Source organism: Emydura macquarii, unplaced genomic scaffold (assembly GCF_026122565.2).
Source record: "Emydura macquarii macquarii isolate MOO-44397 ecotype Brisbane River unplaced genomic scaffold, CSIRO-AGI_Emac_v2 contig_2205, whole genome shotgun sequence".
Lineage (NCBI taxonomy): Eukaryota > Metazoa > Chordata > Testudines > Chelidae > Emydura > Emydura macquarii.
In genome coordinates this window covers 26,941,197-26,969,185 of record NW_027132342.1, presented here as the reverse complement: position 1 = coordinate 26,969,185, position 27,989 = coordinate 26,941,197, and the positions used below count along the sequence as shown (strand labels likewise).

At 42.5% G+C, this 27,989-nt stretch overlaps 1 protein-coding gene across 2 annotated transcripts in view; it reads left to right on the top strand.

The window, feature by feature from the left end:
• CRADD (CASP2 and RIPK1 domain containing adaptor with death domain) overlaps window positions 1-20,176 on the top strand; it is a 100,664-nt gene extending 80,488 nt beyond the window's left edge. For both annotated transcript variants that reach the window (XM_067559817.1, XM_067559816.1), the window contains exon 4: window positions 19,811-20,176. In XM_067559817.1, coding sequence (XP_067415918.1) covers window positions 19,811-20,112 — 302 coding nt within the window. In that variant the 3' untranslated portion in view covers window positions 20,113-20,176. The remainder of the gene's footprint in view (window positions 1-19,810) is intronic.
• Window positions 20,177-27,989: the final 7,813 nt, after the last annotated feature.

Genomic DNA, 27,989 nt, shown 5'->3' with positions numbered 1-27,989 from the left:
GAGCCTCCGTGTGTTAATTAGTCACAGGTGAACCTGAGATGCCTCATTCCTCCTTGTGGATCCTATTAGAAGTAAGCTGAGCTCCTGACCCCTTCAGAAGGCCAGCTACCTTTTGACAGGGTCATAGACAACCCAGTCAGGCTCCATGTAGGAGGGACATGTACAATTGGCCCTCCTGGGCTGACTGACAGACTCTTTGGCCTTCCCGTATAGGCTTCTCAAGTGCTTCATGTGTTCTCTGCACTCGGCTGGAGTCTGCTGAGCCCGCCTGCTCCAGCCTCCGTGAAATTTTTCAGTACAAGTGAATGTTCCTGCTGCTCCAGCCAAATTGGTGGAGGACAGCAACTCCGCCCAGACACAGCGATCAGCGCTTGGCTGTGCTCAGCAGGCCAGGCTGCTACTCTCAGAGCTAGATCCATTTTCACCTGTAAAGAGTGCAGTGGAAAGCTATTCTTCTGTGGTCAGTCAATGCAGCATGCTATTGCCAGTGCACAGAGGGACAGGGGCCTACAGTGCGTCAGGGGCAGGAAGGAAAGAGTTCAATGCAGCCTGGGAACGAGGGTAGAGGACTAATGAAACTTGATACATGGTACATGCCCCTTACCCCTGTTCCCACTGCAAAGTGGCATAGGTATGGGGCCGTACCACAGCCTAAAGCATGTATTCACCCACATCCCTCGGGCATGCTAGCGTATTCACTCTCTACTCATCTTGTAACACGTGCTTCTGGGGATTTATATGTGGGCAATGGGGGGGTTATTAGGGTACAAGCCTGTGCATGGACACTTGTAGAGTCACCAGTGTAGATGTACCCTACATGTGTGTGTGGTTTTTTTGTTTGTTTGTTTGTTTGTTTTTTAGATGGGCAGGAGGGCTCCAAGTTTTTCTTGATCTCTTTAAAAAACAAATGCACACACAGCCCTCAGGGTTAATAATTGCCCAACATGGGTGTGATTGGGAGGGATGGGAACAAGAAAGAGGGGTTTCCAGGAGTCCCAACCCCTCTGTCACCAAAACCATAGTAAATCCTTACCCCTACTGTAATGTCTGAAAATAGATTTTAAAGTTGCATTAATAAACAATTGACCTACTGCAATTTTCTGACATATGGAAATTTTCATTAGTAACATCTTTGTATCTCCTCAAGGATGAAACAGGTTCTTTTCTTTTCCGTATGAGACATTAGTCTTTCTGAAATTTTGCAGCTGACCTTCCAATGGAGACACACATGGAGATTTTTTTAAGGGATATTTTTCGTTTTTGCAGAGTTTGGCAAATGTGGAATGAGAGATTTAGCATTCAGTGACAAATACTTAATAGTAGAGTCTTTATTTGCTGAACCCAAAGTATAAATGACCCAGCAAGAAAAAATAAAAAGGCCCTCCTCCCCTGTGATTAAAACTGCTTGCTCTTTTCATTTCAAGAGACAAAAGTTGAAGGCCAAGATTTTTAAAATTCTGGGGGTTTCAAGGTAGGCTCTTACTTAGGCACCAAATGAAGTGGGTGAGTTTTCAAAAGTGCTCTCAGAAACTCCCATTGACTTCAGCATTTTTGAAAATTTGCTCATGTATTTAGATGCTTAAGTATGGGGTAGGAGAGTCCAGCTTTAGGCACCCATTTTGTTTAAAAAAAAAAAAAAAAAAAAAATCAATTCATGGCACAAAGTTTTCAATAGGCTTTGCTTTAGTTTACAGCATTATGTTTTCCATAGGGTAAAAATCTATGATTAGATCTAAATATTCAGGATGGACACACTAGGCAAGGAAGCAAAAACATAATTCTAAAACATCCCTTACTTCCCTCCACCCTACAGGGCATGATCAGAAGTAAAGAAAATATTGTTTGTTTGTATTACCCTGGTGCCTTGGAGCCCTAGTCATGGAGGATTTATATGACAGTATCCCTTTGAACGTGTGCTAGGTACTATACAAACATGTACGAGAAAAAACCCTACCCCAAGGAGTTTAGGAGGGCCAGCTCAGCGTGCATGGATATGGAAGAAATAGATAAAATGGTGTATTGAAGCTGGCAGCATTGTGGACTAGACAGGGCTGATGCAGTTAGAGAGCTGGATAAGCCAGGAAGTGCAAAGTTATTCAGAGTCTTGAAGACAAGGAAAAGAAGCTTGAATATAGTGTTTTAGTGAAGGGGTTGCCCTGGGGAGGGACTCAAAAGCTGTGAGGGTGACATAGTTGTAGCTACCATCAAGAAGATGGTCTGAGAATGGAGCGGGGGAAAGTGGGAGTCAGGGAGACCAGAGTGGAACGAGACCAAAAGGTTTGATTAAAAACCACATTCCTAAATTGTAACCTCTTTGGAGCGGGGACCATCTCTTAGTTCTGTGCTTGCAGAGCATTTAGCAGAATGGGAATCTAGTCCATGACTGGCGCTCCTAAGTGCTAAAGTAATACAAATAATAATTGAGTTGTAGGAATTGTGCGAGCCCTGCTTCTCAAGGAGTTGGTACATTTTTTAAAACTCTCTTACTCTTACTGTAAACGCCAACGTGCAAAACCACCTTTTCCCCCTGCTCATACAGTGCTCACCTACTTGCATATGGATATGCATACCAAGAACCCACCTTTTGGGGTCTTTGCAGAGCCACTTGGCTTATTTCCAAATTTCTAAATTAAATAATTTACTTTGAATCAGACAGCTGGACAAAATATGCATTTAACAGGCAGTTTGTGAGACTGCATATATTCTGAGGGCTAGTCTACACTGTGGGGTAATGCGCTCCATGGGAGTTTGATTTCTGAAGCACGCTGCGTTGCATGTAAGTTGGTCTGTGTAGGTTCTGAGGGTGCTCTTTAACATAGCGCTGTTTGAAGTAGTACTGTATTCATGTGCACTAGGTAACCTTTAGTGTGCACCAGTGGTGTCTACACAGATCAACAGAGGTGCGACATGTGAATACACGTTAGAAATCACACCCCTGTAGAGGGCACTATCATGTAGCTAAGCCCTGAGGATTGTATTCCTGGTACTACAGGAATGAGTTTTTCAGAAGTATCTGGTTTAAGTTGATGAATCTGAGTGCTCTCATCTCTGTATTTTTATTATAAGCTCTTTGCACTGATAAGTAATAAACTTGATTAATTACACTATCCAAGAAAAATACTACTGTGATGGTCATGGATGTTTCAGATCAACATCCTGTCTTAGAAAAACCTGGATATTCCTGCAAGTCTGTCTGTTTTAAATATTTGGGTGTTCATGAAGAAGTGTGGCAAAATTGGAAGCATTTTATTTTTTAGTCTGTCTTCCTTCATTTTGACACCTCCGCCTCCCCCGTCTTCACCAGATAAATTCATCCTGACACGCTTATACTGGGATGCCAATTAGCTCAACAGCAGAAGCCAAATGGCCAGCCAACTCATCCTTATTTTGGGCACGAGTCTTGCAAGTTGCACATTTTACTAACTCCTCTTCCAAAGCACTTTAATCACTGGCATTTTAAAGCGTGTTAGCGGAAAAGTGAGAAAATTATAGCTGACCTGAAGCTCTGTGTCCTCCAGACCCTGTTTGTTATTTTAAAACACTCAGTTGTATGCCAGCTGCTATGCAGGAACAAATAAAGACATCATCCCTGCAATGACAAGTTTATAGTCTAAATAATCCCTGGCTCAGGGAAAAGGAGAATGGGACTGGCCTCCTCTCTGTTCAGCGAACCTAGAAGTGCTGTGACGTCCTCCACCCTTTTATTGTGAGCACAGCCTCTACCCAATATCTTCTGCTTCTGCTGTTCCCAAGCCTACTGATTCCCTCTTATCAGCACTTACTACAAGAAGCACTATAACGAGTGGTCAGGGCTGCAGCTGCTACTTCTCCTGCTGGTAATATGTGTGGAGTGTTTGTTTAGTGATGCTTTTATCTGTCCCCCAGTTTCCCTCCCTCCTCTTTGCTGCAGGGAGAGGCAGCACAAGGAATGGGGCTGGAAAAGAGGGAACATGTAAGCTTTTTGGGGCGGGGACTATATCTTTGTTCTGTGTTTGTACAGTGCCTAGCACAATGAGGTCCTGGTCTGGGAGTAGGGCTCCTTCTAGGCTTTACAGAAATACAAATGACAATAAACCTTGCCCTGATCCATGCCTTTTGGGCACTTTACATTGCTCCATTTTCTTTCTGACAAGTGGGCAAAAATATTAGCATCTTACACATTTTTAATGTGATTCACCTCTGTCCATTGGGGATTGACAGACAGCAGGGAGAGACTGGAGGAGCAAGGATTGATGACCAGGAGTGCAAGGTAAGGCCAGGAGTGAGATGGATCAGGAAGGGAACTGTTGCCATCTGCTGCTGTCTGAAAGAGAACTTATATAAAGCAATGGGATATCAACAGAGCAAGCATATAGGCTGCCAGTGTTGTTAGTGTTCCAAGAGGTTAATCTTTTGGCGTCCTGTCAATGTATAGGAACCCAGGACTAAACAGATTAAGCGACAGTAGATGTTTAAATAATCACACTTGCCATCTCGCTGAGTTGTACACACACTCTCTCTCTGTCTCTCACTCTCTCAAACTGTGTTTTTGTGATTCCTGCAAACCACTGGTTTGTAGTTTTCCATCCCCAGCTGTTATACCAAGATCACAATTTACTTTGGAAGATATTGCACAGCTATAATTTCATAGGTGGCTTTTCTGTGTTGTCATAGCTCGTCAAAATACACTTCAGTTAGTTCAGTTACTGGAATTCTGTGGTGGAGAAAAACAGGGTTTAAAAAAACAATCCCGTGGCATTAACAATTTTTCAATATATTGCGTAACAGGCTGACTTCATTAGTCAATAGTGTTTTGGCCCTTCACCTATTGAAGTAAGCTTTTTGGGCGTAAATCCAAACTACTTTTAGGGATGCAACCTTATTGAATCCAGACTACCCCCAGAATGGGGAGAAAAGAATAAGAATATAATGAAAAGAATGGTGAAGTTCCTGAAAATCCTAAGTGCTCCTGGATCAGGAGACAGAAAACTCAGATGTTTATATGGAAGAGAGGAAATTTTGTGGATGGGGATTGGGAAACCATGGTTCAGTTTCTAGCTCTCCTGCAGCCATCCTGTCTGACTGTGGGCAAGTCACAATCTCTCTCTCAGGTCCACCGTTGTAAAGCTAGGACTTTTAGGTGCTACTGTAAAACAAATACAAAGTAAAATCATATGTGTTCCCTAGGAAGCTTGATTAGAGCCAGTGGTTGCATCAAGGATGAGGCTGAAAGGAGATGTGCTTTTGCTACAAGTGCTGCACAGAAGTTGTTGAAATTATGGACTGATGAAAAACATTGCATTTAGTACTATTGTGAAGATTACCAAACCAGTGTGTTAACAGTATTGCTCTATGATCTGGAAACAGCTACATTAAATGAAACCGCCCTCAGATGGTTGGAGGTGGTAGGGATGAGAGTTCTTTGGAAGATGGCAGGTGTAAAGTGGAATGATTTTAAGACAAATGAGGAAGTTAGGAGGTGTGTGTGTGTGTGTGTGTGTGTGTGTGTGTGTGTAAAATCAAGCAACGGGATTGATTGCAGTTGAAACGGTTACCATGGTGGGGGGACACTGTAGAAACATGACAGGACACTAAAGAAAATAATGCAAATGCAACCAAGTTCAGTCAAACCTCGAGGCCGACCACCAACTAGATGGCAGGATATCACATGCAGGGATGTGACCAAGTCTTGACTCCCAGTCCCAGGCACTACCCACTGGACCATGGTGCCTGTTCTAGTTATGTTCATGGTTTCCACACATTCTTAATATAGAGTTCTTATAGAATCCCAATCTACTTTTATTTCTCTAGAGGGGTCGCTGTGTTAGTCTGTTTTTAGCAAAACAGCGAGAGTCCTGTGGCACCTTAAAGACTAACACATTTATGTGGGCATAAGCGTTTGTGGGCAGAAACCCACTTCGTCGGTTGCATGAAGTGGAAACTTCACTTTGGTAGGTATATATACACATGCAAGGATGGGTGAGTTACATCACAGTGAGGAGGGCAAGTGTTAAAGAGGTAAATTCAATCAGGGTGGATGAGGCCATTCACAACAGTTGATGAGAAGGTGTGAATGTCAAAAGAGGGAACATTATTTTTTGTAGTGGGCTAGCCACTCCCAGTCTCTGATAGTCTGATAGTGTCAAGTTTGCATACGAGTTCCAGCTCTGCAGTTTCACACTAGAGTTTGTTTTTGAAGTTGTTTTGTTGAAGTATGGCAACTTTTAAGTCTGTTACTGAGTGGCCAGAGAGATTGAAGTGCTCTCTGACTGGTTTTTGAATGTTACCATTCCTGATGTCTGATTTGTGTCCATTTATTCTTTTGTGTAGAGACAGTCCGATTTGGCCAATGTACATGGCAGAGGGGCATTGCTGGCACATGATGGCATATATTACATTAGTAGATGTGCAGGTGAATGAGCTCCTGATGGTGTGGCTGATGGGGTTAGGACCTATGATGGTGTCATTTGAGTAGATGTGCATGCAGAGTTGGCAACGGGGTTTGTTACAAACTCCAGCACATCCAAACATTCCTATCAGAAGTGCACCATTCCTTATTTACTATCCGCTATTCAACCTCCATCGTATAATCAACCTGTTAGCATGGATTTTTTTATTGCCCCTTCTGTTCACTGTGTGTGTAATGCTGTTAACAGAGAGAGTGAAGTAGCATGGACTGGGATGTCTTCAGAATGCAGATGACGCTTTACTTGTTTTTTGGTTTGTTTTTGTATGAGACACACATGGTGTGGTTATTAGACATTCCCCAGTGACTTGCTGTGACTTGGGGTATATCTACACTACAAAAGCTACAGCAGCGCTGCTGCAGCAATGCAGTGTAGACACATACTACAGTGACGAAGCGATGGAAAAATTCTTCCGTCAATCTAGCTGCATCTACGCTGGAGGTTAGGTTGACTTAACTGTCGCACACTGACCTGTTTGACTATAGGCAAGAAATAAGTCTCATTTCACTAAAGTCTGAAACTCAGTAAAGCATACCAGAGGTGGCTTAACTTACTGATCCCCCGAGACTCCCTTCCCACTGGGCAGAATCTTTTTGCCCCATCACCCTGTCGCAGGACAGAAGCTCTAAGCTCCCCACCCCAATCTGGTAGGTGGAGAATGGGGGGGGGTGTAGGGGGCTCCGTGAGCCACACTTTAACTGTAAAAGAGCCACATGCAGCTCATGAACCAGATTGGCCACCCCTTGTGTATACAGTATTAATTTTGGTTTGACTCTTGTCAGCCAAAAGAACTTTGCCGGTCAAAAACATTCTTCTAAACTGAGGTCCATCTGTTGCACAGATCTTTGATTTTGGTATTCTGACTTCTTAAACCAAGGCCAAAAAAGTAGCCAGCTCTGAGGAGAGATCTCTATAAGGAATGAATAGTTTTAGCAAGGCTAAATAGACTAACCTACAGTAATACTTGATTTAAATCCCCTAAGGGAAAAAAAGTGAGATTAATTGCATTATATAACAAAACAGCACTTAATAACTGGCAGTGTTATTTTTGTTGTTGCAAGAAAGAAACAGCTGCAGCTAAAGCCATAGCACATGGTTTTTCTTTGGAAAGGCTGGATGTAGCCTTTGAAAATTTCCCTCTCTAGGAATGTCACTAATAGGAATTTTCCTCTGTTTATTAAGAGTTTTTGTTTCTTGGAGTCAGTAGATAAACACCCTGGAGATTTTTATCATGATTTTTCCAGGCAAAAGAGCAATCGAATTAGTGCTTGCTCAACAGCTTTGAGAGGAGAGCATAGGCCCTCTGAGATGAGGGTTCAAGGTGGATTCTGCCAAGGAGAAGTGATTTCCAAACCCCTGACAAAAGTCATATGATGAACTTGTCACATAAGTGTTAAAACAATTATTAATCATTTCAGTTTTCCTTAATTTGCCACGTACATGGGAGGAAACACACTTTCAGTGCAGCCCCATCTACTTAGTGTGCGCTGAATGAGGCTGAATCTGGTTCCAGTGGAACTAAATGAAATCTAGTGCAGATATGCATGTTCTTGATGGTTATCCTGACAAGCAGCTGCTGACTGCTGTTACTCTTTCTTATTTGTATTGCGGTCGCACCTACAGGGGATTAGATTTGGGGGGAAAGGGTGGATTGGATGGGGGCCTAATCTGGGAATGGGCTGAATGCCACTTGAGCACCCTCAGCTCCCCTGAATTCATTAAGAGCTGCAGAGCTTCCAGAATCCGGCCCTAATTGATGTCATAAACATATTTTCACTTAACTTTTTCATTTCATAGCTAGTATGTTAATCCTGCATTATGTTTGAGATTTTAAAATACCCTAATGTCAGAAAATTCACTTGTGGGCCTCATACTAACTATAATTTAACTTCCTTGCGCATAAGTTTAACTTAGTACTAATGTATATCAAGTGTTTAATAATATAGTATCTAGCTCTTGTATAGCATTTGTAATCAGTAAATCTCAAAGTGTTTCACAAAGCAGAGAAGCCTCATTATCCCCAGTTTACAGAGGGAGGAATAGAACCACAGATAGGAGAAGTGACTTGCCCAAGGTCACCCAGCAGGCTGGTGATGGAACCAAGAATAGAACCAAGGTCTCCTGAGTCCCACTCCACTGCTCTATCCAATAGACAATATTACAGGGGTTCATTTATTCTGCTGCAAAATGAACCTATCTTTTCATGGCAAAGCTATGTTTTCTTCAGCACTCCAGGGCTGAATTCTGAAAGCAAGTGTATGCTCAGCAGTCTACCATTAGGTTAGGCCTTTTTATTTGTATAGTATTCATATAAAGTATTTCATGGTCGTGGTTGGTATATGACTTCAGGAATCTAATTTGCCAAAGGAATGTATCACTTTTCATATATATTGATGGAAAATACTTTATGCATTTTTAATGTGTCATAGATGAATAAGCCAGCTTTTAGGTTGAAATCAAGTAATGTTTTAACAGATGAATTTGAAACAAATTTTGAAACACATGATCTACTTAAATATGAATCCACTGATGGTTTTTTGAGGCAAAACTTTTAAAACTGACTTTCAGCTTTACTCCTGCAATTAATTATAGGGGCAATTGACAGCATATAGACATATCACTTCTTGCCTTTTTTTTTTTTTTTTTTTTTTTTAATCACCATCAGGTAATTAGATAGCTTCATGCTGTCATTTGTCCCCATGATTAATTGCATCTGCAGTTGATTTTAGTACAAAAATTAGTTTGTATTTAAAAAATGTGACCTGTGTTTTTTCTTTATAATTTTCCTTGTCACATCTGCTAATTCGTGAAGATCTTTGGCCAGATTTTTTAAAAGTTCAATATTTATGTTTAACACCAAAATAAGTGGACTGAATTTTCATAGATGCTGAGCATGCACACCTCTCACTGAAATAAAAGCAAGCTGTGGACAATCAGCACCTCTGAAAAATCAGGTCACTAATTTAACTGCCAAGTTTGGAAATGCTGGTCATGGTATATAAATATGTCTCAATTATAGCCCGTTTTCTCTATTTATTCAATGTTATAGTAAAACCTGAATTTGTGATCTTATAATCATTCTGCAGCAACAGATCGATGACATTAAACAGAGGATTATGACTTTCCCGCCCAATCTGATTTAAGAAAGAACACTGTCATTCAAACACAAGCGCTCGTCCCAATAATTCCTAAAAGTCCATCTGTTCCACAAAGCATTCCCATCTCTAGTAATCACTAGCCATACTCTCTTTTTCTGATAGCGTATTATTCTGTGTTGAACTGCCCATGCCTTTTTAAATCATAAATGGTTCAGAACAAGGATGTCATGTTAGTTAGGGCACCCCTGTGTATGCTTTCAGTATACTTAAAGTAGTAAAAAAAACCAACAAAGCCTGTTGCTTAAGTGTTTTGTTTTTAGACCCCTTTACACTGCCAAAGCAGTGTAAAGTAGCCCTAGTGTAACTGAGTTAGGCCCACTATGTTTATAATGGATCACTACCCCCTTTAAATAGGGAACAGATAATATAAGAGATGAGGGAGTGTTTTCTTTGCATCTATACCATTTTACTCCTATGCATTTGCGTCTAAACTCTGTAGACTTAGAATTGATGGTAAGCCACAGTTGAGAAGCAAGCAATTGATGCTGGGAATACTATTTTGATGCTGGTGGTAAAAATTGTTATCTTCCAGCTCTGTGCTTCTCAACTGTGGCTTACCATCAATTCAAATAATTTTTCTCTCTAATCCAAAGAAGGTAAAGATCCAGAGTCAGGATCACATGAAAACTACTAGAGACTTCACTGTTCCTAAAATATTTAATGTGGGAGGTGCTCAGATACTGAAGTGATGGGTGGGAGTAGAAAATGCTAAATCAGACAGATTTGTTCAGGAAAACTGCTTAGCTTTTAGAAATGGTTAGTGAGGTGCTGCTTTGTTTTTTAATTTAAAAAGAAAATAAAAAAGAAACCCATTACTAAGAGTTCCAAATATACAGTAAATTTTGTCATAGCTTTGGTACATACAATATGTTTGAACATTCTGGCTGCCAGATTTGAAACTGCTATGCCATGATTAGAAAGTGATCCATAATATACAAGAACTTCTAAATAACCTAATGAGCAGATTTTATTAAGACAAAGTGGAAACCTCCACATTCATGAACAATTCATAGATTTCCAAAATTCTCTGCCACTTTTTGAACCAATTTTTTTTTCTTATACCAGAAATGTGTTTAGCTTCTCCCAACCTGTCATTCTCATACCAATACAGAAAGGAAGGAGATTGGAAAATGTGTCACATTTTCCAATCTGTCATCATTAAGGTAAATGAATTTACTGATTAGTACAGTAACCCTTGCAATATAAAGATTTTGGCATGGCGCGATTCAAATTGATAACATTGGGGTGAATCCTGCTCTCATTGAGGCCAATTTTAAAATTCCAAATGTCTTCAGTGTTGCAGAATCAGGGCCATAATTTAGTTCATGAATTTACTAGCATCGTTGTTAGTGTCAGATGTGTTTATGATAAAAGACAAAGAACTTCCTATCTTTTCATTCAAAATGTTTTGAAAAAAAATATATATTGACACCGGTTGAAGCATTTAAAAGGATATAGCAAACTATATTTTATATTTGTCTTCCATTTTATTAGGGGCTTCAATCAATCAGTTACAACACATGGAAATACTAAATATCATATCATATGGATACTTGTCAGTGGCTGTGATTTCCGGTACTATACATACATATTCTGCGTTTTAATGACTTTTTTGTTTGCATTCATCAGATTAGAAACTGTCAAATTACACAGGCTTCAAACCATACTGAATTAATTCAGACATGAAAACAAGGGCTGCAGAACAAAACTATACCTACAGTATATACCTGAATCAACAGTATCTTGAACTTGCATAATCTTCTCATTAAAGCTGGTGTTACAGTAGGCTTGAAGGGATGGGGAATAAACAGGCAAGTTCTAACTGAACCTGAAAAAAATTGAGGTTTTGGAAGACTTGTGGTGTTTTCCTCATTGTATTCTTGGTACAGATTCTGTATTGCAATATAATCTGTATATTTAATGGGTCAGACTCTGATCACATTCTACAGCAGGCAATGGAGTTACTCTGGATTTATACAGGTGTTACTGAGAAAAGCATCTGGCCTATTGTTTGTGCAGAGGTATAACTTTTTTATCACCAGGATTTTCCAAAACACTGATTCCATTCTGTAAGTCAAGGGAAAGGGAGTTTCCACTTACAAGTCAGCTAATTCTCGGCAGCAATTATGAGACAGGACTACAAGCAGCTGTTCTCATGCTGGGTTATGAGAAGTAGGCAAAGCTAAGGAGTGAGTAAAAACCCCTTCCAGGAGAGCGGTGGGGAGAGAGTAGGGTAGGGCCTGCCAAAATCTTGCATTATGGACACGTTCACCCAAGGTGAAGAAATGCTGCTCATTGCTCACAGGTGTTCAGCACAGAGCGACAGATTGCTGTACACAGTGATACCTGCAGGGGATTATGTACCTGCCATAGAATGTTTTAATCTGTATTATTTCAATTGACTTTGATAAGGTAAACGTTCTAAAACACCTCCAACTTGTTTGCCTAAATTCAAATATTAGAGCATCTAAAATCCATTTTCCTTGATCCTTGAAATACTTTTCCAAAACCCACTGATGTTAATAGAAAGACCACCATCGATCTGAAAGGTTCAGACTCTTTCATCCCGTTGTAGACAGTATGGAAAAGGGGTGATATGTATATAAGTAATATCTTCCTGTTCCAGAATACATTATTTATTTGGAGTTGCTCCAAAGTGCTATTTTTCCTTTCCTGAGAAAGTTTGATGTCTAATTTGCACAAAGTTGGAAATTGGAAGATAGTTTCTGGGTAATCTGTCAGACCACATCAACGGTCAGCCATTTGAATCTGTTCTTGTGCTTAAATGGGAGCAGGATTTGACCCCCTTTGAAGTTTAGAATAATTAATGTCATTCTAATGCTTCATTCTCATTACCAAGTATTTGCAAACAAGGTGCTTGGTGCTGTACATATTCCTTGTGCAGGTCTGCCAAATTTCATGCATCTTGCAGGACATGTAGCTTACAGTCCAGTCATGCATTCCCACAGAGCAGACTAGATCTCACGCTTTTGGATATGCTGCAGGGGACTACAGGCATTTGCCTACAGTGCTGCCTGACGGAACGGGCCCAAGAAGGAATAGCCATGAAGAGAAGGTGGAGAGGGCAGCAGCACAAGAGAGAGGCTGAATTCCGGCCCCAGGTTCCCCTCAGTACAAACCAAGCTAAGCCATCCCATCCCCAGCAAAATTCCCACACCCACACTGCTCCCAGGGAGTCTTGGAACCTTTTTATCCCTCTCCCCCACCTTCCAGGCGCCCCCACCCAGGAGCTGCAACACACTATTCCCCAGCCCCCCCAGGCCTTCAGAGCTCCTTGCTCGCTCTATCCTGCCTTGCCACAAGCAGCCCAAACGCCTTGTCGCTGGGAGCCCCAGTGCTCTGCCCTGCTGCAGCACCAACCACCACAGCATCCACTTCCCCCCTGCTTCCCACTCAGATTTCTCTGCCACTCCCCAGCTACTCCACAGATGCTCCTGAGTTCTCACCCACCTATTTACCTATCCCTGCCAGAGCTGCCAAATTCTGTTCCAGTCCATGCCCTGAGTTAATAACGACATGCAAATTATGTGCTGATATGCACATTCGCTCTATAAATAATTTGTATAATGTATCACACCTAGAGCAGTACAAAACCTGGCAGCTTTACGCCTGCCATTTCAGTATCCGCTGTTAGAGCTGGGATTCGTTTCAATTCAGCAAGTGCATAGGCGTGTAGGGGGCTGGAGGGAGAGCATTTGGGTGCTAAATGCCAAGTGTGACAGGCAATTGGCTCATGGGATTTGTAAAGTGAGCAGATTTGCTATGGAGTCATTGAGATATGAGAAATGTTAAGCTCCAGGCTGCTTTTTTTTTTTTTTTTTTTTTAAACTCCAGCACTTTTCAGGGAAGAACTGTGCTCTGAGTGAAACCCAGAGGAGAGAGTCAGTGCTGAGAATATTGATATGCTTGCTGTGAACTCTGTGGGAATTATGAACTTACTAATGATTTACAGCAATCGTGGGAATGGAAGGACCAGATCCTTGGCCCTGACGAGACTACTCCAGTGGCACAAAGCAGCATTAAAGCTGACTCAAGGGGCGAGCTGGGGAGTCCCCTGATAAGAAAATCTCTAGGTGGCACAAAGCCTGCATTGGTTAGCTTTATACCACCTCCTCTTACCTCCCTTGTCATAGGGGCATTACTGAAGAGCTCCATTGACCCCTGGCAGTTCAATGGCCCCTGTAGGTTGCTGTAAGTCAGAAAAGCACTGAAGAACAAGGGAATTCATAGGTGGTATCCAGCCATTTTGCCCCAGGTAAGGCTGTGCTGTTTGGATTAGTAAGGGAGAGCCAGGTTTTGCTTGGGTATGTGTCTGTGGTATGTTCTGTTTACGGCCTGGTTCTGTTTGCTTTCCACTTCCACCAGTCTGATACCATTCTCCAGTCTATGCGCTGGTATGGAAGCTCAGGAGCACAGGCCCTAATCCTGACCTGCAGCATTAAAGTCAATGAGAACTTTGCCATTGGCTTCAATGAACAAGGATCAAAACCCTAATGCTTTTCTTTCGGTCCTAATGCATGCAAATTGGGTCACACCTACCAACACCCTGTCTGCCCCCATTTCTAAATGTGGGTGTGAAAGTTCCCATTCCTGCAAAGACTTAAGCCTATGTTTAACTTCACACACACAAGTGGCTGCATAGAAGTCACATGTCTAAAGTTAAACACGTGTACATCTTTGCAGGATCGAGTCCTGAGTCTTTAACGTGTTGTTCAGATACTACAAATAATACTACAAAGTGTCCCTTTAGATACTACTTCAGTGTGTTCCACTGCACTAATTCTCAACCTCTTTTCATGGGCAGACCCCTAAATAATTTCGAAAGGAGGGGAGAACCCCTTTGGAAATCTTAGACATAGTCTGCTAACCTCCAGGGGTCCACAGATCACAGGTTGAAAACTACTGCTCTAGTGAGTGTAGGTGTGGAGGCCACATAGCAAATTTCACCCTTAACTGAAATGCCCTTGCTTTTGTAAAACAGTAATAACACTAAACCTCAACCATCTTTTATGTAACTTTGAATTTGTATCTACAATTATCTATTTCAATATTTCTAAACAAAAATAAAAAGTTTCTTTATATATCTAAATAATATTACCTATCTATCCCACCTGTTCCAATAGCTCTGTGCTACTATATAAGAAAAAGAATAAACATGGAGTATACAATGGGGCTAAAATAACGATGCTTTGTATTAAATGTATCATCTGGCTAACATCCCAGGAACATGTGCACCCATAATGGATTAAGTGGAAGATTAAAAGTTTTTCTGGATGCCTATTTATTATTCTTATTAAAGGGCTGATAACCTGTTGAAGGCAAGATGCTAGTGCAACGCTTCCCAGGGCTACCCAGGGCTACCCAGGGTGGCAAGGCACCTCGCTGCCTTCAGCATGAGGAAGCCTTGTCTGTGCCATGGGTCGGTTCCCCCAACAACACCAGCCATGGGCAACTCAAGCCCCTCCCCTCTAGGGTTTGCAGGCCCCACCGTTACACTGCAGGTTGGCAATAGTCACTCTCCAGTCCTTGAGCCCTCCTAGCTTCTCCCGGAAGTGTCCAGCCTCTGGCTCTGCTGGCCACTTGCAGCATACCCAGATTCACAGCTTCCAAAGAAACAGGACGTTCCAGCTGCCCAGCTCTACCTCGAGTCACCGCTCGGCTTAATGCACAGCACTTCCTGAAATTAAGTCAAAATGTATTTACCAGGGCAGAGAGATTCAGGTAGAAGTAGTGGAAAAATATGGTTACGTATAAAACAAAATGATAACACTCATCCTAGACATTAGACATAATGACCACGATACTCTTACGTTCTCATAGAGTTTGGCTCACCCAAAATCCTTGCAGCGCTTCACAGCCAGGCTTGGCTCTAAGCCTCCTTTCATGAGACAGACATGCTGTCACCTTGTCTGCTAGGTGAAGGATCCAGTGAGATTCTTCCCTCCTGCCCTCCTCCCGCCAGCTGTACCAGTCCTATCGTTTGTCTGCATTCATAACCAGGACGTGCCACCTGGTGTATTTGTTTCTTCCTGTAGATTTGCTCTTTTGTAGATTTCGCAGCCTTTTGACTGGCATCTAGCTCACTAGGCAAATAGGCCTCCGGTATGAGGCAAACGAACACATGATCAAACAGGGAGATAAGTGTCCCTTACCTGCTATCTGAAAGGAACACGTCCAAGGTATGTCACCTCTTGGTGACTTACCTTACTCAGACCTTAAGAACATAATTTTCAGTGTAGATACATCACTCCTTAAATATTATCTCTACATACATTTTGCAATGATTATGGCAACCAGTAGACTACTGCTCTTGGTCGAGACCTTTCATGCCACCCGCTGGTGATCTGTTATGCAGATATCTGACCCAGGGGATCCCTGTAAAACCCTATCTGACCCCTGTACTTCCTGCTAGTTGGTACCAACTGGGGTTCCCTGGGGTGCAACTAGATGTAGTAAAATCTGTTTAATATCAGAGAATGGAAGGGCAGGATAATGCCTAGTTTTGCCAAAAAAGTGCAGTGTGACCCCTAGCTGGGAGCAGAGGAACGGGTGAGGAAGCGAGCGGTGAAAGAAGCCTCACGTGGGGAGGGGGGCAGGGCTCGAGCGAATGGCAGTGGCAGCTTCGCAGGGGGGAGGGGGATGGGGAGGCAGGGCTCGGCCTAGCAGCGATGCCAGCCTTGCATGGAGGGGAGGGAGGGGGTGGGCTGGCCGGCTTGGTCCAGCCCCACATAGTATCCTGTTTTTCCTTTGGGAAATATGGTCACCCTACCACCAACTTATTTCCCATAAGCCGCCAAATGGCCATCTGGGGGTCATACTGTTCAGCCACTACTGACTTAGGCTTTGTTTGCACTGGTGACTTAAGGAAGGCAGGGCACCCTATTATCAGTTCCCTGTTAACCATCCAACCCCCCCAGGGCTCTTCTAGCGGTTTGGAGATATGATGAACCTAAAATATTTTTCAGACAAGTAACTATTTTGTTTATTCAAAACAGCTCTTGATAGTATGCCTCAGTCTTGAATGACCCAAAAGATCTGCAAGCACTGGATATTTTATGCAAAAAATACCTGACAAGAAACTTTTCATGATGCAAAGGGAGTGCTGCATTGTTGCTGCTGTTACTGTGTTACATTGATGGAGACTGTGAGCATGATATTGGAGCCATGTATAAGATTTCACAAAGCAGCTCTTTTGTTGGGAGCTAGCTGCTTATTCATTATTGAGATCCGTAGGCATTAATCAGCGTGCTCTTTGCTGGCATTTATCTTCCATTTTGATGAAATCCCCCAAGCAACAAATTTAGAGGACAAAATTCATTGGCTCGTAGCATCAGGGAGAAATCTCAAGGGACAGCTAGTATCAAAGGATGAATATGTTTCATAGACATTTTTGTAATATCTTCTTTCTAATCGCATCATTTTTAATGTAAATAGTATCAGCTATGACTTTAGAGGTAAAAGACTGTCTCTGACCAGCACATTGAGATCTAAAATATCCTCTTCAGTTTCTTTGAAATTACAATAAGGAATTCTCAAGAAGGCCCCTCAAGTTTATAGGTTTTCCATTCAGTTCCTCTAACATTTTAAACACTGTGAACAATGGCAGTCTATGCACTTCCTCAGGTAGCTGTATTGTTGGATGTATTGGTACTATAGTCTCTGATTCTGGTATTAAATTCTTGCAGGGCATTGGGATTTTCTGAGGTTAGCAATGCATTCTGGTGCATGTCTGAGTTTTGGGGGAAGCACTGGGGAGCTTGGACAAAATTCAGGAGCTAATGGGACCATGTGACTAGAAGAAATTCTATGAAAGAGATTTGAGGAAGGCCAGATTAATGGAGCTGGGTCAGGTCAGGGAAGTGGGATTATGGGAAATAATTTGTAATGGAAAAGAGATCATAAATAGGGAGAAGCCAAATAGCTAAGTGAGGTAGAGAGTTGGAGGTTGGGATTGTGTTGGCAGGAATGGAGAGGGGACACGGGGCAGTTTGGTGAAAATGATTAAAAACTGGCTATCTGCTAGATCACAAGTAACTAAATGGGGAATCACCATCCATTGGGGGCGTTTCTAGTAGGATCCCACAGGGGTCAATATCTCTATCAGTGATCTGGGAAGGAACTATAAAATCATTGCTGGCAAATTTTGTAGATGACACAAAAATGGGTGGAGTGGTAACTAATGTCAGTTCTACAGAGCAAGTTTGATTGCTTGGTAAGCTAGGCTCATTTGAAGTACATGTATTTTAATACAGTTAAATGCATGAAAGGTAGGTCATGCTGAAAGTAGATCAGATATGGGATGGGGGACTATATTTGGGAAAGCATCAACACATAAAGGGGTCCTTGTGGATAGCCAACTGAACATGAGCTCACAGTGCAATGTGCCAGCTTAGAGAGCACATGTGATCATTGGGGACATAAGGAAGGGGATAAGAAATGGTATGGAGATTTTACTACCAGCATGTAAAGCGTTAGTGAGACCATTACTGCAATACTGTGTCTGCTAGTCATGGGCATACTTCAGAAAGGATGTTGACAAATTGGAAAGAGATCAGAAATGAACTACAAGTATGATCTGAGCGTGCCTCATAGTGAGACAAAAGAAGCTCAATGTATTTCACTTAACAAAAGGATGGTTAGGGGATGAGTTGATCACAATCTGTAAGTAACTCCATGGGGAGAAGATTTCTGATAGTAGATGGCTCTTTCATATAACAGACAAAGGCACAACAAGATCCAATGGCTGGAAGCTGAAGCTAGACAAATTTAGACTAGAAGTAAAGCACAATTTTTTAGCAGTGAGGTTAATTAACCATGGGAACAAGTTATCTAGGGACGAATATTCTTCATCCCCTGAAGTCTTTAAAATTGGATTTTTTTTTTTTAAAGATATACTGTAGTTAAACCAGGAATTATGGGCTTGACGCAATTACTGGGTGAAATTCTCTGGCCTGTTTTGTGCAGAAGGTGAGACTAGATTACCATAATGGTCCCTTCTGACCTTAATAACTATGACATAAACTCTGACCAAAATTTACAAAAGTGACTGGTGATCTTGGGTGCCCAGCTTGACACCTGAAAAAAAATCACTAGTCAATTTTGAATCTTGGCCTCTGAGAGTACGTCTACACAGTCTGTGGCAGCAAGCCTCCCAGCCTGGGCTGACAGATTCAGGCTAGCAGGACTTGCATTAGCACTCTAAAAAATAGTTATGCAGATACTGAAGTTGCAGGTCAGGCTCTGAAGCCTAGGAAGGTGGCAGGGGGAGGGGCTTCAGAGCCCAAGCTCCAGCCCAAGCTGCAATTTCAAAGCGCTGTCTGCACATCTCTTTTTGGAGTGCTAGTGAGAGTCCAAGTCTGTCAGCTCGGGCTGGGAGGCTCACTTCCGCAGGCTGTGTAGACATACACTGAGTAGGATCACAATGTCTGGGTCAGTAGTTCTCAGACTGTGGGTTGGGATCCCAAAGTGGGTAGTCAGGGCTGGCGTTAGACTTGCTGGGGCCTGGAGCTGAAGCCAAAGCCCATTGCCCCACTGCCCTGACCGAAGTCCTCAGGCTTTGGCTTCGGCCCCCCCTCCACCCGTTGCCGCCCTGGCAGGGGTCTGGCTCAGGCTTTGGTCGCCCTTCCTGGGGTCATGCAGTAATTTTTAGTCAGAAGGGGATTGCGGTGCAATGAAGTTTGAGAACTGCTGGTGTAGGTTTTTAATTTTCCTAAATTTGAGAGTTTTATAACAAAAGTTAGCATCTTACTTTTTTAAAATGAATCCTTCTGTTTTATATATATTTTGTTCCCTAAATTAATTCAGGGTCTGTCTACACTGCTGGGGCTGCACGGATCAATGCAGCGGGATCAATTGAGCGGTCTGTGGAGACCCGCTCGATCGATCCCGGTAGAACTTTCCGGTCAACGCCATTAATCCACCCCGGACAGGAGTAAGGTTGTGTTGATTGGAGGGCGTCTCTGGTGTCAATGCAGGGCAGTGGAGACTCAGCAGTATGGTAATGTAAGTAAGTCGGTGGGTGTAACTCGCGTATCTCCTGTTGACAGCAGTGTAGACCAGGCCTCCATCTTTAACTGTAAACCTTCTTAACTCTTCTGTTGAAGCTTCAGGCTGCATTAACCTTGTCCATTTTTTGCCCAAAATATTGCCTAGTGATGTATGTACGCTTTCTTTTCTTTTTTCCAGATGACAGGATAACTGGAATTCCACCAGACATTTTGAAGAACCCACCAACAGATCAGCAGATTAACAAACTTGCCAGGAGTCTGGGGCCTGAGTGGGAGCATATTGTACTGTACTTGGGTTTGTCACAGAATGACATATACAGATGTAAAGTTAATCACCCTCACAATGTGCAGTCACAGATTGTGGCTGCATTTGTCCTTTGGAGACAGCATTTTGGGAACAAAGCAACAATCCAAAGTCTACACACCAGTCTGATGGCCGGAGAAGTGGATGCTTCTGTGATCCAGCATATGCTTGAGTAAAGTCTTGTGATTGATTGGTGGCTCTTGAGTTTTTTGCTAAATTAAATAAATTGGATTCCCTGAATCACTTATCAGTGTTCTGATCTCTTAATTAGAAATTGAGGAAATGGCAGATAAGCATCGTGGTAATTGTATTAGTCTGTGCTTCCTTGTAGTTTCCAGCTTTCTGTGGGAGGTTTTGACGTCTGTTATAATTACATGTATGCCAGATTATTTTTAACAGTCTTTAAAACATTATCATTCTTTTTGTTCCCTTTTATACTTCTTCCAGATGTTACGTACTTAAGAGGTCATTGATGCTTAAAGTTTGCTAGAGTCTTTGCAAGCAGGGGGCCACATCCTAAGAGGTGCTGAGCTAATATTAATGGGAGTTGTGGGCGCTCAGCACCTCTCTTAGGACTTTGCCCATTGTTCCTGTATTATTTAAGAATACTCTAAGGAGTTACAGCAAAGAGCGGGATGCTGTGATAGAATGTTATCTCTTTAAGAGCAGGATAGCTGGGACCCTTTTTCAAAGTATAAAATAAGAAAGAGGATAGGCAGAATCTAGTGAAGGAAAGATTTGTGGACATGGCAGTGAAGCGCCTTGTAAAGGGACGCTGGTTTGGATTGTGTTTGTTTCTCTCTTCTGTGGCTAATAAACTAGCATATGACCCTGTATCCCTTGAGTTTTTTTTGTTCTTATGCTCTAGAACAGTGGTTCTCAACCTGGAGTACGCAGAGGTCTTCCCAAGGTACATCAACTCATCTAGATATGTGCCTAGTTGTACAATAGGCTACATAAAAAGCACTCGTGAAGTCAGTACAAACTAAAACTTCATACAGATAAAATGAGAAAGTAAGCAATTTGTCAGTAATAGTGTGCTATGTAACAATTTTGTATTTTTTTGTCTGATTTTGTAAGCAAGTAGTTTTTAAGTGAGGTGAAACTTGGGGTATGCAAGACCAACCAGAGTCCTGAAAAGGATACAGTAGTCTGGAAAGGTTGAGAACCACTGCTCTGGGATCCAGATGAGTCTGTAAATCAATTGGAGCTTTGGATTTATACCTACATACACATATACATATATATATATTTGCTGTTTCAAACTGCTTTAATGCCAACATATATGTATACATTCTGTTTGAAAACAGTCTGAGTGCGACTCATGTATGTGGGATTGTGTGAGTATAAAGATCATGGGCTAATTCAGCCAAATGTATGGAGAGGGGAAGTGCACATCCTAGAGGAATTTATGGGCCAAATCCAGAAGTGTTACAAACAGTGGTTTTAGCTACATGTGAGGTATAAGTGGCAAAAGAGGTAACATACACTTACCGCATCCAACTTGGTGCCCTAAATTGATTAAACTTAAACTGGGAGCAGGAGAAGTTACTATTAAGAGCATGAAAGGTTTTGGGGGTTTTTTGGAAAGCCTCCTCACGCTCTTACGCGCACACACACATACACTATAAATTGGTCTCAAAGGGAATTGCATCCACTCACACCAGACTGAATTTGATTCTCGAGGAATACAAAATCAGTGCATGTTACTTGTCGGGTGTAAGTGGCAAAATAATGTAACATACCCCACCACATTATGTCACTCTTGAATTGGACTCTTGAGTCAGCTTCTTTGAATCAGATAAACTTTGTGTTTTATATTCTGCACTGAAAGGTCACTGTGTAGGGTAAAACATAACGAAAACATCCAGAGTTAAGTTCCAAAGTAAAGATATTTAAAAAAAGATTTGGAAGGGATATAAACCCTCATGTTTCAGGGCATTAGCCAACTTCTAACTGATAAGGGATAGGAAGAAACTTTCCCTGTGGACAGCTTATCCCATAACTACCTACTGCACAGTTTCTTGTGCCGTCCTTTGAAGCAGCTGGTGTCAACTGGAGAGCAGACTACTGGAGAGAGGATACTTGACTAGCTGGGTCACTGGTCTGATCCAGTATGGCAATCCTTTATGGTTTTTAAAATAAATCTCCTTACCTATTTTGCAGATAACACCTGAAGACTACATCCTTCATTCCTAGAATTCCAGAAGTTAACAGGAGCTTTGAGTGTTCAAAGAAGGGCCCTTAAGAAAGGAAAACAGAAAATGTTTTAAAATCTTGCTCTTTTGCCCCTATTTATGCTGTTTGTTTTTCTCTGAGGATTGAAAATGAATTAGTCAGATTCTCTTTGGCTTATCATGACTTTCTAATCAATTTCATCTTCGGGTTTCCTATGACTTAACTTAATGGTACAATGATGGGCTGACATATACTGCAAGGAAATGTTTTGGGTTTTTTTGCTTGTTTGTTTAAAAAAAATTATGTCCATTGCCATTCTTTTTAAATTTTTGAAAATGTCTCTATTGGTGGCCTAGGTCTTGTAAAAGCTTGTTTTTACATAGCTTAAATTTAGGGCCACATTTGAACTGACAATAGTATCCCTTTGAATGGAAAATTCCATGTCATTAGTCTTTAAGAATCTTTCTTTTGTGGGCATTGTTTATATTAAGATGACTCTGCTCTTAAAATTTAGAGCAAGGTTATTTCATTGCTCTCTCTGACAGTCAAAATGTCTTTAAAATGTAGTTTATTCTTTTTTATCGAGTACAAAATCTATCTAAACAATATGTGATACAGTGCTAGCAACAGTTGCTAAAGTATTTGATGCTCTGGACATTAACTAGATATATGAGCAGGGTCAAATTTAAAAAAACAGGGACACGTAACAAGTGTTACACAAGACCATTATGCACCTTTCCTTGCCTGTCTGAAGGATATTAAGTCTGGGATAATGCTTCTTACTGCAGAGATTCATCACTATAATATAGTCAGTGAGCCAGACAGTAAAGTTACAATGTAAATAAACCAGGCTGATTTTGTTATTTGTTTTTCAGGCTGACATATAAAACTTATCAACAATATTTTATCTGATCATCTTACTACTCTGTGTAAAAGGTGTGTGTGCATCCATGATTTTAAAAAACAGTAGCTTAAAGTTAGGGTTTTGGGGGCTGTATTTAAGCTCCTAAATCAGTAGCCTAATATTTAAAAGTAGTGGGCACCTGGCAGCACTCCCATTGAAGCCAATGGGAGTTGCTTGGTGTACAGAACATTTTTATAAATCGTATCACTTGTTTAGAAGCCTAACTTTTAATCACCTGTTTTTGAAAATCCATATTACTGTAAGCAAGGTCTGAGTGTCTGAGTAAAGGGGGGCACTTCATTTGCATGGGCTTTGTATCTGCATGAGTACAATTAGGTATTTAGCATAATTCACCTAGGTGCTGAGCATAATGGGAAATGGTTAGCAGGGCTGGTTTTGGGCTACAAACCACTTTTGTGTTAATTGCTGGGGTAATGAAATGTTGTCCTTCAATTGTATGAACAGATGTCAGCAAAACTGTGCTTAGTCTGTTATGATAGAATACTTCACCCTAAACTAAACAGAACTCCACAAGGGGGCGGACAGATGTTTCAGCCTAATAAAGGGAAGGTGGAGAAATGTTCTATGGGGATTGTGCTGGCCCTGGCAAAGGGCTGTCCCCAGGCATGGAGTGACTCTCACCTCCCATTATTAAAAGATAGAATTAATGACTCCCCTTGGAGTCTTTTGTTTCTTGAAAGTAGGGACATTGCCTGTATGTCAGCAGAAGGTTTACCCATGGGTTGAAATCACTAAAGAGCTGAACCACTAGAGGATTTGGGAAACCTTGCCTGACAATTAACACAGCTGAGTGAACAACAGGCAACTCTGGTGGGAGGCTGGCACAGTCGCTGCTAGCCCGGTGCTGCCAGCTCGGTGCAGTCAGTAGTCGGCAGAGGGGACGGCACAGTTGGTGCCAGCCCGGTCAGCAGAGCAGTCAGCACAGTCAGTGCCAGCCTGGTGCAGTCAGCGGGAGACAGGCATGGTCGGTGCCAGCAGTCGGTGGGAGACAGGCATGGTCAGTGCCAGCCAGGAGCGTCAGCAGGAGCCAGGCATGGTTGCTGCCAGCGGTTGGGGACTCAACGAGGCCCAAAGGCGGTAGAAGACAGCAGCAGAGGGGGCCTGGTCAAGCCTGTGTCGGACAGGAGTGGCATAGGGGGTGGAGCCACACCCGCGAGGTGGACATTGCAACTACGACGGTCAGTACAGGGGAAAGAAGGAAGGGAGAGGCGAAGGTCACGCCCTGTACTCCGGGATGGGTTTGGCTCATTAAGTTCATGAATGTATTACTGCATCTGAAGAAGAGAGCTGAAGTCTCTCGAAAGCTTATGCCTGCAAATATTAAATTTGTTAGTCTTTAAAGTGCCACAGAACTCTCGTTTTTTCATGAATGCTGTTTGCACTGTTTCCCCAAACCAGTGGTGTGCTACCTCTCTTTTGCTATTAAAAGGTTTCTTTCTACACTCAGACTCTGCTTGTGAGAAGGGGAAGTATTGCCCTTTGGGGAACCCAGGGGATAGTGTGTGATTTCCCAGGTGACTGGGTGGGGGCTCGAGCAAGTTTGGTGTTGTATCATTGACAGGGACCCCTAGACATAGAATCCGGCCCTTGCTGCTGCTGACTCAGTCTGGCAGAAGGGTTACATTTTAAAGTCAAATCAGTCAGTAGTTATTGCTATCTGTAGAGCAGACTGGCTTATTTACAAAGTTTGTGTGCTTTTTGACAAGTGGCCCTCACAGGAAATGATTGAAAGCACATGACAATCGGTCCTGTAAAATACAGTATGGGAATTTGTTTTTCTTAATTAAAATATTGACTGATACTCTGTAGTCTGCATCAATTTATTTGTATTTAGCATTTGCCTTTCCAGACCAGTGTGCTGTACCTATATCTAAAGTGGTACAAAAACTCCTGCTATATACTATATCTGGCTTCAAAAGAAAATTTGGAAACAAACTGCCTTTCTAATACTAAAAGTTCATGTTGTTGTTATTACGTATTATTGTAACACCTAACAGCCGCAGTCATGACCTCCACTGTGCTAGGCCCAGATCATGCCATTTGCAAAGGGTTGGATTCTCTCAAGAGAATTGTTTGTGGGTAAATGTTGGTGTTTATAAATTAATCAGTGATTGACAGTGTTGTCTAGAATGAGGTAACTGATATGCAATTTTCCCCCTCTGTCTGCCCGCCACTGCAGGGTGACATTATTGCTGTTCTAATGCCTCTTCCTGAAAAAAGGAATGACTGTTGTGCCAAACCATATGAACATTTTATTTTGGCAAATCTCGTATAATGAGTGAATTGAGATCACCAAATTGATGGCCGTTTATGAATCTACATTAATCCAGGTTAAACCCAATTTTCCTTTACCACATTAATCTATGCCACCAGCTAGCCCCCATCAGATGGTTTTAACAGGTTTAAAACCTGGTTCTCGAATGTGTCTGTGGGTCTGTCTTCACTGCAGGGTGAGCCTGGGTGATTGGCACTCAGGTCTGAGCACCCAGGTAGCCTAGCCCTACTCAGGTCACTATGTCCTCACTGGTGCTGCACTCACCCATATGTATCACTAGGACTTCTGGGACATTTCCCTTGGTTCTCTGTGATGCACTAAACTGAGCAGACCCACTGACAGCAATTCCAGGCCCCAGGGCAGAACAGTCAATGGCTTCCGCCCCCCTATAAAGGGAGGGCTGAGGTTTACAACCATGGGCAGCAGGTGAAGCTTCCCCTCGGGGGATGAAGCTCCCCATCCCACCTCTTCTGCCTGTGGCTCTGCCCACACTCCACCCCCTGCTCCACCTCAGTCCCTGCCCCCTCCCCTTCTCAGCCCGCTTGCAACCATGTCTCCCCTGCTCAGTCTCCCTCCTCTCTTCCACATCCTCCCTTCCCCCAGGTGGCAAGTGACGGGGGGGGGGGGAGGGAGGAGAGACGCAGCAAGCAGCAGCGGGGGAAGAGAGAAGGGATGCACATGGTGAGCAGCGAGTGATGGCGCCGCGGGGCTGAGCGGGGAGGAGGGATGTGGTGGCAGGGAGGCCAAGAAGGGAAGGCAGGGTATGGAAGAAAAGAGGCGTGCTGAGGGGGAAAGGAAGAAGGGATGCAGAAGTGAATGGGGGAGAGGGAGGGCCCAGGACGAGCCTGGGGCGGAGCAGAGTGGATTGTGGGTGGGGCTGCGGGCAGAAGAGGTGGGATGAGGAACTAGCCTCCCTGAGGGGAAGCTTCACTCGCTGCCCATGGCATGGGCCCTTTTAAAATCGCCGGGCCCCTGGACAATAGCCCCATTTGCCCCCCCATGTCAGTGGGCCTGAAACTGAGCCACTCCATGATTCTTTCCCAGTGTATTGTGGGAGAACTTATCTGTCCTTCTGGGCATGAGGGAATTGTGGGAAGGCATTGGAGGACTATCAGCACTCAGATGATTTAGCCTGGGTCCTTGCTGCAAAGGGGACAGGTTAGCTGTCTCCGTGAAAGTGGAACCTGGGCTCTGAACCATATCCCCAAACCAGGCCACGTGGCCTAGGTTGAAAGCACCGCATAAACTCAGGTGAGAGGTTTTTGTGCGTGGATGAAAGGAGTGTTAAGGGCAACACCTGGATAAGAGCCCAGGCTAACTCTCCAGAGAAGACATACCCTCTGAATGCTGAGCATGGGTTTGCACTGAGCCAGTACTTGGTAGTATGCCATGCTAGCGTCTCCCTGATGTAGCATCTACAGCAGTTTCTGCAGAATCCAAACTTTGAAGGTATTTTTTACAATATTTCTCTCTTGACAGTGGAAGAGAGCCCTTCAGATATTACCAGTATACTGCAATCTAATAGAGTGGTCTCCGAGTGGGGTGATGGTTTAAATACCCAACCTGAATTATTTCACTGCTAAGCACTTTTAGTAGAAACAGCCAGCTGGGCAGATGAACAGAGTTCATGGGCATAACTGAAGCAAAGAGCAACAACTATTTTCTCTTAGTCTGGCTCCCTTAATGTGATTAGAGAGATCCCTTCCAGTGAAAACCTTGTCAGCCACCCCCCCACCTTCTGTATTATTATTTATTAATTGCAGTTGAACTTCAGAGCTCCAGTCATGGACCAGGACCCCATTGTGCCAGGTGCTGCACAAACTTAGAACAAAAACATGGTCCTTGCTTGCATTGCCACAAAGATTAAATCATTTTTGTTCTAGTTCTTGCAAATGATGGTGATTGTTTCTCTGCCTTGGACTATGGAGGGATCTTTGAGGTCTAATTTATCTTCCTTAGGCCCTAACCAGTTTTCAGAAAATTTCTTTTGTTCTCTGCTAAGTGGAGGCATTCAGACTCCCAGCAGATTATAAATGGCTACCAACACAATTAATTCCTACCTTGATTAAAAAGAAGATCTTGAATACCATGAAAAAGGGAATCTGCCCAGGTCAGAATGATCCCTATGAGACTTCAAACTATTTTGAACAGTGTTTGGGGATGTACATTAAAACAGAAGTCCTCAGTGTTTGAGCTGCCTGCCCCTAGATAAAATGGGAATTTTCCTTCCTGAGTTGTTTGTTATGACAACCGTTGATCTATGAGAGAAAACATTTTGCAAAAGGCTAGAAAAATAAGCAAAGATCATTTTCCAAAGAATATAAAAAGAAATACTGATGTGATCCAAATACAGATTAGCTGCCCTTATTGTTATCTAATGGGAACAAAAAGAATCTTTGAGTGTTAATGTATTTATACATTTCCTTATTTTCAATAAGAGGAGAGTATTCTTAATACATTGCATACAACAGCACTCAAAAGACAGTTCCTAGAAGATCAGGGATTTATCATGAATGTTCAAATGCTTTGTTCCGATTTCACTACATGGAAAATTCTTGCTCTTCCAAGATGTCTTTCTGTCAGTTGGTAACAAGTCATAGAAAATACATCTGGCTATTGAGTCTTTTTAATCTGAATTTATCCCTAGGAGAGTTCCTGGGAAATAGGAATATTTG